This window comes from Eleginops maclovinus, chromosome 2 (genome assembly GCF_036324505.1).
Source record: "Eleginops maclovinus isolate JMC-PN-2008 ecotype Puerto Natales chromosome 2, JC_Emac_rtc_rv5, whole genome shotgun sequence".
NCBI classification, from domain to species: Eukaryota; Metazoa; Chordata; class Actinopteri; order Perciformes; family Eleginopidae; genus Eleginops; species Eleginops maclovinus.
In genome coordinates, this window is record NC_086350.1 from 16,177,774 (window position 1) to 16,193,168 (window position 15,395).

A 15,395-nucleotide genomic window follows, 5' to 3' on the forward strand; every position below is an offset into this window, starting at 1 on the left:
TAACACAAACAAATAATAGGATTAATAGCATCGTTGGTCACACAACAGTCTACCAAGTGTACCAAGATTGATTATTCATAAGTTTAAAGACTCAACAAATTCACTATCGTCATATCAGATGACCATATAAAGTATCTATAAATATGGAAGAAGGTCTCACTATGGTCACAACGTGGCCGCGTGGCCTAATGGATAAGGCGTCTGACTTCGAATCAGAAGATTGCAGGTTCGAGTCCTGCCGCGGTCGCATTTTTAGATGTATGTAGATTGCCGTGTTTCGTCGCATTTCTCCTTTGGTAATCTGTTATGTTGTAAACATAAAGCTGTTTTTAACTGCTACGCAACGGGCATACATGTGGTCGCAAATCCAGCAGATTATTTCTTACCCGGGAACAATTTTATGTCAAACTCCCTGATGTGGATGTTGTCACTGAGGAGGCAGTGTGTTGGTGTCGGTCTTATTTCACTGTAACACCTGGCTTCATTCAAGCCCCAGCTAGCCTACGCATTGCCCCAAAAGGTATTTCGCTTTCAATTACACATCGAAGACCATGAATATAGGTATTTCCTGTCTAGCTCTAAATGTGTGTTCTGTTTGTTTGCATTGTATAAAATATGATGATAACATCTTGTTGTGTGTTGTCATTGCTTGTCAGAGGATGGCGGATGACACAGAGGATGTTGAGCTGGACTTTGCTGCTGACGAGCAGGAGAGGGAGAGGAGAAGCGCAGTCATAAGGTGCACTGCGGTGGATGTTTACTATTGCAATAATAAATTGTACATTATTAGGCTACATTAACTTATTTGTCTTGCCCACAGTACTGTTTTAAATGTGTTAACTAAATTAGACAGTAAATCTATATATTCCAGTAGCCGTCAGTGTGGCAATTTTGTTTTGTTAGCTTTTATACGATTTGATTTAATGTTAACAATAGTAATCTGTTAAAAATATAGTCTTTTGCCCCTATATTCCTAATAATTGGTGCATCTTTCCTACAGCAGAAACGATCTCAGCTAGCTACAATTCATTGGCATGTACAGGCTCTTCATCGTTTCTCATCCTGAAACTTCTTTTCAGACACCCTCTTGCCTCCTTTTTCCACTTGTTCTTCCGGGTGGTTGCCATTGTTGCCTATCTTCTCTGTGACTTGATCAGCGAGAACTTTGCATCATGTTTTGTGCTGATCATCACTCTGCTCTCCTTTGACTTCTGGTCTGTTAAGGTGAGAGGTTGTGCAGGTCCACAGGTAATTCCCCTATTTTCCCTATGCCTAACCCCTTCCTTTCACTCTTGTACACTTCAGTACTGTTTCATCCCTTGCTTTCGCCTCTCAGATTTCTCTCACATTTGTCCTGTGTTTCAGAATGTGACTGGTAGGCTGCTGGTTGGCCTTCGCTGGTGGAATCAGATTGACGACGATGGAAAAAGCCTCTGGGTGTTTGAAGCCAAAAAAGTAAGATATTGTGTGCCATTTTGAGTAGAATGCAGAAAAACATTTTTTGAACCTTTGAACATTTAAATGTGTGTGCGCAGGCCTCCCGTGGCAATAACATAGGGACAGAAGCAGAGGCCAGGATATTTTGGCTGGGTCTCATCATCTGCCCTCTCATATGGATATTTTTCTTCTTCACCTCCCTGTTCTCCCTGAAGATTAAATGGCTGGTGAGACACAGGTTGCTTGTGTGCATGCCCTGCATATGTAGTAGAGGCACATCACATAATGCCCCTCTTTAAATGCATCATCGTCTGTCTTCCCCAGTCACTTGTGGTAGCTAGTGTTTCTCTGCAAGCGGCCAATCTCTATGGTTACCTCCGCTGCAAGGCAGTGGGAGAGGATGGCCAGCCTGCAGACTCTTTCACGGGGCAGCACCTCCTGCAGCGTGTGAGTGGCTGACTGCAGCATTTAGCATGAAACATTTTCAACATCTCAAAGCTCATTAAAAATGAACATAAACTCACTAATAATGTATCCTCTTCCAGCCAGACATCATCTTCGGAATACTGTGAAGAATACCTCGGCCCATACAGCCTCTCTGTGTTTTTGTGTTTTTAAATGAGTGTGTCTTTGATTGTGTTAGCGAGTGGGAGAAAGAGAGAGATGAGAGCTGCCTTATCTCCAAAGTTCCCACAAACTGCATCTACTTGAATGGCTGTGTGCCTTGTGCATGACTTATGCAGCTGACTGTTCACTTCACATGATGCCCATGGATCAGTCTGGCAATTATGTCAATAAAAGAAAGTTAATTTTAAAATACTTTCCTACTTTATTGTTGCTGGTTCACATATCTGTAAATTCATTGCAAAGAAGTAGAACATCATTTAATATAGTTGTCTAGATTATATTGTTATATGCATGTCATGTGTCATATTATGAATGTTAATCATGCTTGAACTGTAAAAAAAACGTATTCAAAAATAATTTAAAATCACATAGGGATCAGTTAATTTAAACAATTTTGGACTATAAGTTATCATTTTTATTCAGTTAATAAATAAAATGTACTTATTAGTACATTTAATGCATTAATGCAGATTAATATCTAACTCAAAAGTGTATTTAATTCAGAAAACAATCAAGATACTTGGTTGATCAAGTCCAATTCCAACACCTCCAAAAAAATATTGCTTAGTTGTCTTTAAGGCGTTCGTGTATCATAGCTTTGTTGTGGGTGTGGAGTCTTTCACTCAATGCAGCTTTAAGCACAAACAACATCAACAAAAATGTTTTTAAAAAAAACAATATGCTCCTTTTCCTCTAAAAAGAGAGAAGGAGGTCATCATGGAGTCCTCCTTCAACCAGACTTCAGTGTTACCATATTGTTATATATGTATTTATTTCTTTTAACCTAACAGTTGTCATTAATAACAACTGTTAGCGAATGTATTGTAACCTATTTCTAAACTGAAATGCTGTGGAAGTCTCATAAATAATCCAACCATATAAATCTCTGAACAAACGAGCTCTTTATGCCTTATTCAAATTAAATATTAGCATAACTAATTGTTGTGCCTTTGCAACTATTTGTAGCTAAAAGTCACGGTATGTCTTTTATCCATTTTTATTCGGTTCCACTGAGGTTTCTAAACATTTGAAACTCTTTTTTTGCCCTGACCGTCCAGATTTGGAGGGAAATGTTTATACTTGGCTGTGGCCCCAGAGACTATTAAATAGCGTGGCCCCTGTGCTCTCAAACTACATACAAAAGGCTAGACTTCAAAGATCTTTTATTTGTCGAGCGACTCACAGCTGCCTGCCTCTAGTCTTTGGAACCCTGTGAATTGTGTAAAGGGCGAAAATCCATCTTTTTGAGCTGACTTTTCTAAACTTAAAAGAGCATAGGCTACTTGTACTCTATGCCATGTACAGAGTATGTTCCACTATCAGAACTAAATATCGATCAAAGCTAGTAACATTTGCATGCCTCTGCCACCAGATGTTTTTTTTTATTATTGTATTACCATTACATTGGATGGAGCCAAAATTGATACTTTTGAATTTGCCAATCTTATTTTACCTGTGTATATACTGGAGGCAGTGGGGCAACATTAGGACAATTACTTTACTAATGAAAATCTGAATAAACAAAAAATCAATTTGCTGATACTTGATACAGCTACTGTTGGAAATTTGACGTGATGCTGTTTCCCAGTAACATTTTCAAAAGAAATTCCTCAAAGTTGTAAAGTAAAATAAAACATTTAAATTTAAATTTGAACATTTAGAATGTTGATGATGATTGGGCAAACTCAACATTTTCAAAAGCTACAAAAAGTCACTACATTTAATATTGAACAAATGTATCACTATTATTATTAATATTATTATTATTATTGTTATTATTATTATTATTATTATTATTAGTAGTAGTAGTAGTAGTAGTAGTAGTAGTAGTAGTAGTAGTAGTAGTAGTAGTAGTAGTAGTAGTAGTATAGTAGTAGAAGTAGTAGTAGAAGTTGTGTTGGTGAAGAAATAATCAAAAAGCGGTAGAAAACTGTGAGGAGTGAGACGTCTTGTAGATCTCAAGCTTTCTTTGGTGCTCTGTGATTGGTCAACACGCCGCCCTGCTCCTGGCATGACGTCAGTGCGGAGCGAGTAGAGGAAGCGCGCAGACTGGAGGAGAGGCAGAAGCTGGAGGATTGAGGATGAAACCGCACTCACCTGAGAGTAGCAGCGCTCACTCTCTACATGGGCCCGATGTAAACGCAGAGAAAATCATCAGGAAAATTCGTAACGACCTAAAGTTGAGGACATTTCTCTCCAGAGTCTGCGTTACGTCTCAATCAGGTAAGAAACGCGTCTGGAAATACACAGTAGGCTATTTTTAACGTACGTCTATAATTTTACGTGCTTTCAACCTGTTCTCATGCCGTGTCCATGTGTCATTTATGCGGAACATCTAGGGAAACATGACATGCATGTTCAGTTTACCTTTTGTTTGTTTTTTAACGTGATGGCATAATATTCAACCACTACCACAAACGCCCTTGATTTTCATTTAAAATTAGGTACGTCTTTGGTCCCCAACCAGACAAAACCCCTTGTTCTTCCAAGTGCTTGAATATGACACCACGCTTCCTCGGTCTAATATTATGATCAGTCACAAATTGGTTTCTTTAATAGCTTTTGCGGATAATTGTAGTGGTGTGAAATAGTCTAGTTTTAGAAGTAGGCCAATTGCAACTCTCATTAAAAGTAGGGGATTCTTTGCCCCCGGGAACACCCAAGAAATGAAGCATCTTAAAACCCAGCTGAATTCATAGTTAGATTGTTTTAAAGCCTCAGCTGTGAATCTCGGTATCAGTCAATCTGCTGCATCAAACAAATGCTTCTTTAACGCTGTCTCGGGTTCATGGTCATGCGGTCGCACAGACTTTTCAGGTACAATATTCTGCAGATACAGCTATTATACCTGTTCAAATGTATAGCTACATGCTTTAAGGTGTAAAGGTTATGATTTTACAACAATTGGTCATTGTGAAATAGCACAAATCATTATTTTTTTTGTTTCCAGACAGTCTTAATGTTGTCTTAAATTAAAAATACATCGTGTAAAAGTAAATATCTTTAAATAATAGATGTTCAGAATACAGCCATGTCCTTCCAATTTCATTTATGAGTGTATATTCTAAAGGTGATCTTTTTCGAATGCAACTGAACACGTGAAATGTGACCTGGTTGTATTTCAAATGGGTCTTTTGCCAGTTTAAACTAGATTATTAAAGTCTCTCCGGAGTTTATAGGCATACACATAGGACTCTTTGTAAATGATGAAATATTCTATTATGTCCGATTTCTTATAGAAATAATGTTAATTGCAAGAAATGCTAATGCAAAGGGCCTCCCACTCATTGACTTAGGCCTGTACAAATTCGTGTTTTTATTTTTCACTAAAGCATAAAGTAAGATATTGTGTTTTTTAATGAGGCTTTATAATTTAACCAACAATTGAAACGATTAAGAATGACCTCACTAAAACATTAAGCAGGCCTTCTACGAGACTCGTTATTCATCACAGGAATATTTGACGGCAGAACGATTTAGTTTGTAGCTTCGTAAACCAACACAGTATGTGTTATCATAAATGTTTAACATATCTGGTCAAACTATCCTCGTTTCTTTCTTTTTTTTTGTTGCAATTCTGCTATTCTCCGTGCGTAATTGAAAAAAGAAGAAAAAAAAGCCTTCTTGTGTTTTAAAATATTTAAGGCCTTCTAATCCATTTCCATCCTCCTTCCAGATCAAATCAGCATGACGTCGGGCTACAGCACGAGAGTGTGAGAGGGGCTCTGTTTCTGTCTTTGGTTATCTAGCTGTATGAGTTAAATACCTGTCATAAAGCTAGATAACCGAAAGTAGAAATGACTTCCATGACAAGTTTATTCGCGAAAAAAAGGTCATTCAGGCTTTCATCTCAAAAAGGTAAGGAAATAGTTTTGCTTTGACGTTTTTGATCAAAACATAGCGTATATATAAATAGCATAATACTGTCTTTAGCCCTTTCATAATCAACTTCTATGGCAGATGAATCGGTCATTTTTTTAGTTTGTAAAGCTTCATCTTTGGAGTAAAAAACATGTTAATTGTGCACCTTTACTTTGACTTGAGGATGGGCTCTTTTTAAGAAAAACATAATATCTTTGACACAATATTGAGACAAAATGCAAAAAAATTGCACATTCTTAATTTTTACTTTGTTAACAGAGTTTTTTTTCACATTTATTTTATTTCCCTTATCATAAGGATTCAGTATAGCAGCTGAACTGAAGGGCCTTAGTCAATAACTGGCCCTGTTTTAAGGTTGCGGTGGCTTTCCATTCAGTTTTCTACAGCATGGTGCTGAATGTTAAACAGGGCGCTCCAGTGGGTGAAGGGGAACTACTTAAATCCACAGACAACAAAACCTTCTTCATTTTAAACATTTTTTTTTTATTGAGTGGATAACAATTATTTTTAATGCAAGAGAGCAATTTTAGGTCTCAATAAGCTTTCTTTCACAGCAGACAATTTGACTTGCCATATTACAAAAAGCACGGGTTTAACTCTTAAGATTAACAGTGGCTCTTTTCTATTTAAATGCCCCAGTAAGTCATGATGGTTACAACAGGACACTGAAACTGAAGCAGCTACATGTAAATGGGATTCAGCCATCATTAATTCTATTATTTACACCTGGGCTTTTTCGACTGTGACACGTGACAAGAGAAAAACAGTAAAGCCATAGTCCTCCAGGGTTTCTCTGAGCCCTGGAAGTTTCTGCTTTGGGAGTCGCACAGTAGGTAGCCCTTCAAAGTCAATATTTCTAAGTTCAGGAAGCAGATTCTCCTATATTTGGTATTTTACAGTATACTGCTTTTTTATAATGAGATTTTTCCATTTAGGATACATTTACATTTCACGTTTTTGTTAAAAACAAAAGGAAGGCTATGCTTTGTCCAGGTACTAATGTCTCTAAGACTGCTAATGATGCAGTTGAGTGGTGTAGCTACCTACACACACAGGGTTAAAAAAAACACTTGGCGTCTGTATTTAAAGCCGTAGCTAATCTTGGAGCCTTTGGGATACATTGTGTCTTGCCTCAATGAGAAGGCCAAGGCCATCCTGTAGACAGGAGCTGAACTTTTTAACTTGGTACTTGAGCACTGTGCAGTGCATACGCTCAGCCCGGAGAATGCCACTAAAGCCTAAAGAGCACGAAAGTAAGATGAGTTTTCATTCACTCTCTTAACTACCTATTGCAGTACAGCTCACTGTCAAACCGGGCTAATTGCTTCGTTTCACAGCGAGATATTGGATATGTGAAAAGGCCGTGGTCCGAGTCTTTGCCTGTTATAGGTAGCGTGTCAGCATGGTGCGCCTCCTTAATGAATGGGAGTAGAAACACTTGAAGCTTTATTTATGGGATGGTCCAAAGCCATTCTTGTTCCATCCTGGGTACATGTTTAATGCAAATGATTCTTTTTGTGCTGTTATTGTATAAACACTCATGTACATACACACAAACAAGGGTGCTGCACTGAGAATAGGAAAGCAAGTTAGAGATTTTAAAAGTTGTAATAACTTCTTACCACTATTCAGTACACAAATAGAGTGCTGGTGGTTTGAATAAATAAATGAAGTAATTGTTTTGCTAGCTGTTTAGCTATACTGAAAAGTCAAAGTGCTGACTGTTCTTTTCATGTGTCATTCCTCTGTTTTCTCTCCTCCATCTGCTCTTGCTACAGACTTCCGATTAACAACATTGAATGAATGCTGCTTCCTGAAAAGAAGGCAAACCATCGTTAAAAGAAAACGAAGAGAGAGAAAAAACGGTCGGTCCGGAATTGCCACCTCCTCCTCTCCCCTCCTCCACTCCTCACCCTTTTTGCCCAAGAGCCTCTAATGCCATCTGCACTGCCAACGGGGGACACTTTGCCCGTGCCAGGAGACGGACAAAGAGCCTGCCAGATCCCTGGAGTATGGGCGTGCTCAGAGGAGCCATCTTAAGAAACGTTGCCGCAAAACCTAAAATGGCTGGGCTGGCATACGAGGTGAGCTGCATTATGGTTTTCTGTTGGGTACCAGTGATGATGATGGTGGTGGGCAGGAGGTGGGGGTGTGATTGTGTGATGGGGGAAGGGGGCAGGAGGAAGGACGAGGGAAAGAAGAAGAAGAGTTTCCCATTTCCTCCACAGTCACACATGGCCTCTCCCTTCTCTCTTCTATCTTTTGCTCCTGCTAATTAGCAGTTAAGGGTTGATGTGAAGGGGGAGGTGGGTGAGGAAGGGTGGTAGTTGATGGTGGGAATGGGAAAGGGAGGGGGGGGGTGGCTAGGTAGCAAACAAAATTAATGAGCTGGCACTGGTTGAAGGAAACCTGCCATCCTCTCTCGTCATGGTGCTTCTTTACTCCCCAATGCACACCAGGCAGCAGTGTATGTCATGTTTCCACACGGCAAAGCACGTTGATTAATCCAAACAAAAATGCTTTTATTATTAGAAACATTAGGATATTTAGTACAGCATCCAAACTATCTAAATTGTATGCCCCTTTAGGTTAAGTCTGAGGGGATAGACGGAATATTCCAATTCACTAAAAAGCATTATTGTTTTTAAAAGTAGAACCATTACAATTTTGGATTATGTTCACTTTATGACTAAGATACTTGCTCACGTAGCAGTTCTTCATCTGTGCCAATATCAGCACTGAATACCAGCGGTTTACTATATTTATAAAATTGTGTTCACCAGAGCCATTCAAATGGCTTTTTTGAAACACTTTCCACTGGTTATAGTATTGGGCTTCAGGTTACTTATGCATTCAGCCCTTAACATTTTATTTTATTGATAACTATCTCAGTTTAAAGGCAATATAACTATTTTCCAATGCTGCACACGTAGGTAAGAACCTGTACACACAAACTAAAAATGTTCAACATTAGGATGTACAATTCTTTTTCCTATTCTTCCATACCGCCAAATATCAAAGCTCCAAATCTCCACCACTACTATCACCACTACTACCCCTGTAACTTCTCTTTCTCACAACCACACACACACACCCACACACACACAGATCCTGGGAACGCTGTTTATCGTGGCGCGGAGCTGCTCTGTAACCCTGGTGGCTCTGGCTGCAACCTGAAGCAGAAAAATGAGACACGTGAGCATGTGTGTCCAGGGCCAACATGTGCAGCTGCAGTGCCTGTGTGTTAATGAACAGTGCCGTGCGTTTTCACATTATCATTCAGCCCCGCTCTCTCGCTCTTTCCCCTCTCAATAGCTGTTTAGTCCCCCATCCCCACCCCCACCTCCGCCCTCCGTAAAGGCCTGCGTTCCCACCATTGTGGGAGCTGGTGCTGCAGCGGGCCTGTGCTGGGGGGCAGGGTGGGAAAGGCCCTCCAGACTAGACATGAGCAGATGCCTGAGACATTAGACTGTCGCGCGGATCACCGGGGTCGGGCGAGCCGCTGAGTTTTAATGTGTGAGCAAGTGTATGTGTGTTTGATATGTGTGTGATGGGGGGGTGGTAGTCCAGGCCCTGGAGTGCCACCTGACTGTTCATTAGTCTATTCAGCCTCCTCTGCATGTCTGAAAGGCATGTAGATGCTGAAGGATTCACTGGCATTAGAGATGCATTCATACATGATATGCATATAGATGCTCAAGCCTGTCACACGCGGATCACACCTTGCCATTACATTCTATAAAACACATGAAGTGAAGACTTATCAGCAGCACAAAGGTGTACTCTTTTTACATTTTACACAGGGAGAACCAGATTGCATTTTATCCAGTGGGCCCGTCATCCAACATGCAATTCTTTATCTATGCTCAATTTAGCAGCTGGATAAGATTTGTCCTTCATGCAATCACAATCTACATATTTGTATGTAGATTCACATGGTAAGAAAAGACAGCCTTCAAGAAAATCTCCCACGACAGTTGTATATCGCCGAGAATGACTCAGCTAAGGCGATGGGTGTGCCTAACAAGCTGAATGATGTAACCCCGTGGATAATGATTATTAATGATCCTCGTACTGTACATGTGCCTCCACACAATATGTAAGGCATGCTCAGCCCACATGTCAAAAGATTATTCCCTCTTTTTATTCATGTAAAAGACTCAGAGCTGTCTTTATAATTGCATTTGCGCTGCTCATCTGTGATATACTATACAGCGCATAGCTTCGGGCAGATTTGTCAGAAGGGAGAAAGCAAGGTGAACCAGAGAAAGTCATCTTGGAGATACTGTAATTTGCTATGCTATGTTTCTATTTCAGATCTGCATAGTACCTTAAACAAAACAAAGGGGCAAGGGGGACAAATTGGCTTATCAAGAAAGGGTTAAAGACAATGGAGACGAATAATATATGCGTATGTAGAGGAGGCACGAGAGGCAGGTGTAGCACATGGGCAGCCATGTTTGAGACACCAGTGTTACCTCCGCGTTTTCTGAGCTTCTGTTAGCTTGTGCATTGCCATTCTAAATATATAACCTGGAAGGAGTGTGTGTGTGTGTGTGTGTGTGTGTGTGTGTGTGTGTGTGCACACGCGTGCGTGCGTGCGTGTGGAAAAAGAGTAAGGGGGAGGTTGGTTTGCAACTGTATGTGATAGCTGCGGCAGTCGACAGAGAAAGCATGGTCAAAGAGAGGCGGTGACTGAAGGAAATCCGTGAGGAAAATGTATTCGTCTTCACTACGCCTGCTAGAAGAACAATTACTATTTATTGTATTTGGAGGATGTAAAAATTAGTCACATGCACAGACTTTTTTTCATATTACTATCTGTAATTCAGATTAATTGCAATACGCAGGTTGCATCAGATTAAATCAATTAAAATATCAGGATGAGCTTAATGTGATTTTGCGTTGTCTTCATAAACACTTTGGTGAAACTGATTAAGCGTCTGGTTTTAATCTACTCTGAAACAGAAAATAGTTTTCAATCAAGATTGTCTGGACAGTGAGGTCAGCGGCTTTGACACCATGTCAGGAGGATTTAGGATGTAGACATCCCTGAGTTCGCACCCTATAGACACAGAAACTTACTGAATCATTCTTCAACATCTTCTTATACCTTAAAAACTGAGAAATGTTTTCCCCCTCCAGATACTGACAGAATATAGATGATTACTTTCCTTTCCTTCTTCCTTTTCTCCTCTGTTATCCATTATTAGCTATGAATTGCTTTTTTGCTATGTGAGGTTCTCAGTACAAGGGAATTATAATATGTGACATGATAAAGTGACAGTAGCTGCCACCCACTTTCAATTCTGTGTGGGTGAAGCAGCGTAGCCATAGTAGATACAAATGTTAATACTATATAGCTCCTGGGTTACCTCTTAGGGTCCTCCTCACTATGTGTAGACACTATTGATGTTTTAACGGCTCTGCTGTGATGTATAAAGCCCGGCTCACCCACCGCCCATAGTGTTGGCTGGAGTCCAATGTGGGTCAAGCGAGGCTCATCTGGTGTGTTTTAATGCAACTTTGTCCGAGACTAATCTAGCACAAAGCCTGACATTAAGTATCTTAGAGGAAGATGGAGAGAAGTTTCTACATCCCAGGCTTTTCAGATTATGTCTGTTGGCTGTGGTGTCCCTGAGTAGGGGTCCTGTATGCTCCAATGAAAGTAGAGGAGAATTAGGTGACTGAGCCTTTAATACAGCGGCCTTTGTAATCACATCAGGAGAAGATGAGAATGAGGAGTATTAAGGGGAATCCTTGGTGTGACCTCATTTTTACTCCTTTCCTTATTCTACTGGTACAGTTTGTGAATTGGATACCAGTGTAAAGGGTTAAAAGAGGGAGAAGTTAGAAAAAAGTCAGATGTATACACTGAAAAACTGAACTGACTTTAATAAAATATATTATGTATATTAGGTTCAACTTAATATTATTAATTAACCTAACACTGTTATGTAACATTTGTTGACACAATACATTTAATTAAAGTCAACGTTTCAGTTTTTTCAAGTATACGACTCCATCACTCAGTCAGAAATCAAGTTCAAGTTCATGGGTGTAGCAGCTCTGTCTGTGGCCACCCTGGAGAAGGAGGAGGAGGAGGTGGTGGTGGATGGAGGTACATAGCCTTTGACCTCTGTAAGGGTTGCTATGGGAAAGAGGCCGACCGGCTCAGTAATGTTTGACTGAAAAGGCCGAACTGTCAGAGCTGTCCAGCAGACGTCAACCCCCCACCACACACACACACACACACACACACACACACACACACACACACACAAACGGACTCGAACCCTTTCACACATGCTCACAGATGGCACGGGCCAGCTTGGGAATGTTAGCTGTGAGAGAACGCTTTATGTTCATCAGACACCATTATAATTCATCCAGCCGTTAGAGTGACACTTTACCAGTCTGCACCTCTTCCTCAGTTCAGACCCACTATTGTGTTATGCCATTTGTGTCTCATTTTTCAACCTCATCCCACACATCTGAACGCGCATTGTGTGTGTGTGTTTGTGTGTGTGTGTGTGTGTGTGTGTGTTTGTGTGTGCGCGCGTGTGTGTTGGTGATCTTGACTTATGGGCTTAGAAAACACTATACAATTAGTAAGGTTAAACAACGCTTTTCAGAAAAATAGTTTTTTACCACAAAAAATAAGAAAAAGTACAACTCAATTCTAAAACTAGAATACATTTTTCTGTGGCAAACACCTACACTCTCGTCTCATATTTTCTCTAGTCACTCTGTCTGGATAAACTGCATGTGAAGAAAAATATAAGAGTAAACAGTTTTATCATTTGGGAATATATTTGTCTGCGTATTTCTAAATTGTCAGTGTTTGATGTTTTAGTGAGTGCGTGTCAGAGACAGCATGCAAATCCAGTGATTGTAATATGTGCATGTTTCCATGCCCTCTCTGTAAATGTGTGCAAGTGTGTCCTCATTTAAGGTTGCATTCATTAAGGGGAGGGGTCTCAGGAATAAAAGAGTGTGTATTTGAATACGCTGCATGCTGTCTGCAGAGAGGGAGCAGTCAAAAAAAGATATCAGAGGTGGACAAAGAGAACGGGGACAAATCCTTCATTGTGGGGTTGGTGGGAGAAAAGGCTTGTCTGAATTGGGGAGTGGGTGAAAATTGACAGAGAAAGAGTTGGGGCTGGCTCCCTGTGGGGATAAAAGCCTTAAGATCCCTCCGTGCACACATCCTGAAAATGGGAGAGAAGAACAACACGCAGAGAGCAGGGGCCTATTTCTACAGGGCATGAAAAGGAAGTTTGTTTTTGTGAAACACTGCCTACAATTTCTGATCTCCAAAACTAAAAACAAATGCACAACAACAAATTCAGTGTTAAACAATACACATCAGCATTTTCAAAAAACCAAACAAAAGATTTCAGAATGATTATTACCGTTTTCATACTAGACACATCACCATAGATTCAATTTTGTATGGCAGTGCTTTTTATGGTCTGTTTTGTTCTTTAATGATATTTTTTTATGTAAAATATATTTTATTTTGTTGGTTTGTTTTCCTGGAGACATTTACTATTGTTTTGGTAAACAACTCTTTGATCTGTCACTCATAATTCCCGCTTATGTTTTTCTCCAGGATGGGACAGGACCTACTACAAGCCTATGAACCTGCTGCTGAACATCCTGGACCAAACTCAAAGATGAAGTCATCAGAGACACAATATGATTTCAGATATTAAGCCGCCTGAAAGGGGAGAGTCTTACGATATGTTAAAGAACTGTATACCTAAAATGCACAGCTTATGCTTGCTATGCATAAAATTACCATGATTTTAAGTCTGTTTTAAAGTTGTGTGTGCAATTTGTCATGATGATACCCGATTAATTGCAAATAAAAAAAACTTAAAACATTCTACCTGCTTCTCACTATCATTATGGGCATGTTTATTTTACAGTGAATCATTTGAATGAATTGTTCCAAAAATGTCTACAGTGATCTGATAATTGAAATGATCTTAACGCATTGCTGTCATTTTAAAGAGTTTATTGTTTGTTTGATTTTGTTCTGATTGTTCTTTGGAATAAAAATAATGAACATATACAGTATATCATATTTGTTTATCTTATTTTTGGGGAAAAAGGGGGATTTATTTTAGTGATCAATTAGGAGAAATAAGATAAAATATCAGTTATAAGTATATGTGATTTTAGCATAGAATATTTCCAACAGTATTTGGTCTTTAATCTTTAAAAAAATAAATCTAAAATAGGCAATGTTTTAAAGAGTCATCTCTGCAGGACATTTCTAAGTCACATGTTAATGTGTGTGAAGATCGTGTTTAAGTGTCCTCACAATTAAGTTTTAATCAGGAGAAGCAGACAGAGGGACGTGTGAGGGATCAGTGTGGGAAAGGGTTATCAGCCACAAAACTCAGTGGACAAAAATGACCCTGCACATGCACTATTAAAATACATAATAAGCTTTCATTTATTCCCCTCATATTTTATTCACCATTAAAAGTTAAACTGCAACAATTTTATAGCATGACACAATCACATTTTTCATTTTGTCTAAAAAAAATTCAAAGAGAATTTAAATCTTGATAAAAGTATCTGTCTATTTTAGTTTAAATTATCATCTATTACTGCCCACTATGGGATGATTAATCAGGTTTGGGGATTACAGGCCATCCTGGTGTCAATTGGACCTCAATCAGTGTCCGACTGATCTGTGTCCGGAGTCAAACAACAGATGGACACATGCAGGGTTATCAAGGGATTATTTGTGTCTATCTGGAAACAACAAAAATCACCTAAAAACAGACCAGTCTTACTTACAGCTGAGTCCAGAATTAAGCCGTTTTTTTTAAATAAAGGAAGTATCAGGTCTATATATAGTTAAAGCCTTTCATTTCAATTTTATAATCTAATTAATTAGTAAATAAAACTCATTGTCTATATTAAAGTAAGTGACTGCTGAATGTATGAGTTGGAGCTACAAACTCTAGAAATGCCTCCATAAATTAAAAAAAAATCAGTAGTGCAATTCACAAAAAAAAACACGTTTGCATTTGAAATGAATAAACGGTAAACGTACCAACATCTCTTTATGTGAGAGAGTTTAAGATAAAAGGGACTTTGCTGATTATTGCAGAAGCACACATATAAAGGTAGACTATTCATTACTATATACACCAAACACTAAGGAGTTTCTCTCAAATAAGAGTGAACAAAGTGTAAAACCACCGTCTGCTTAAATCCAAAATCACACTCATGCAGCAGGGGATGCCTCACACATGGAGGGTCATGCGGAAGTCAGCACATTTTCAATCCATCCAAAGCTACTGCGGCTGATTTCCGTGATTAGTTCCCCCCCCTCTGGATGACTGCAAACCAATTAGTGAAATCATCGTGTGTAGACGGGGGATGGAACTATGGCCCAAAGGTTTCAATTGATTTTGTAAAAAACG

At 39.3% G+C, this 15,395-nt stretch overlaps 1 protein-coding gene, 1 long non-coding RNA gene and 1 other non-coding gene across 5 annotated transcripts; all 3 read left to right on the forward strand.

Annotated features, from left to right (window-relative positions):
• The first annotated feature begins 174 nt into the window (after positions 1-174).
• trnar-ucg (transfer RNA arginine (anticodon UCG)) lies at positions 175-247 on the forward strand. Its single transcript has one exon. It is a non-coding gene; the product is annotated as a tRNA-Arg (tRNA).
• Positions 248-453: 206 nt separating this feature from the next.
• LOC134881278 (Golgi apparatus membrane protein TVP23 homolog A-like) lies at positions 454-2,213 on the forward strand. 3 transcript variants are annotated; one of them, XM_063908498.1, is made up of 7 exons: positions 454-520; positions 657-739; positions 1,080-1,248; positions 1,366-1,455; positions 1,536-1,664; positions 1,762-1,884; positions 1,983-2,213. In XM_063908498.1, the coding sequence occupies exons 2-7, from the start codon at positions 660-662 to the stop codon at positions 2,007-2,009; spliced, it is 618 nt and encodes a 205-aa protein (XP_063764568.1). In that variant the 5' UTR covers positions 454-520; positions 657-659; the 3' UTR covers positions 2,010-2,213. The 3 variants fall into 3 exon arrangements, with proteins under 3 accessions (XP_063764568.1, XP_063764585.1, XP_063764576.1); XM_063908515.1 differs by having other exon boundaries at positions 1,080-1,224; XM_063908506.1 differs by having other exon boundaries at positions 457-561.
• Positions 2,214-4,103: 1,890 nt separating this feature from the next.
• LOC134881296 (uncharacterized) lies at positions 4,104-13,838 on the forward strand. Its single transcript, XR_010168032.1, has 4 exons — positions 4,104-4,287; positions 5,741-5,922; positions 7,725-8,030; positions 13,562-13,838. It is a non-coding gene; the product is annotated as an uncharacterized LOC134881296 (long non-coding RNA).
• The last annotated feature ends 1,557 nt before the right edge of the window (positions 13,839-15,395 follow it).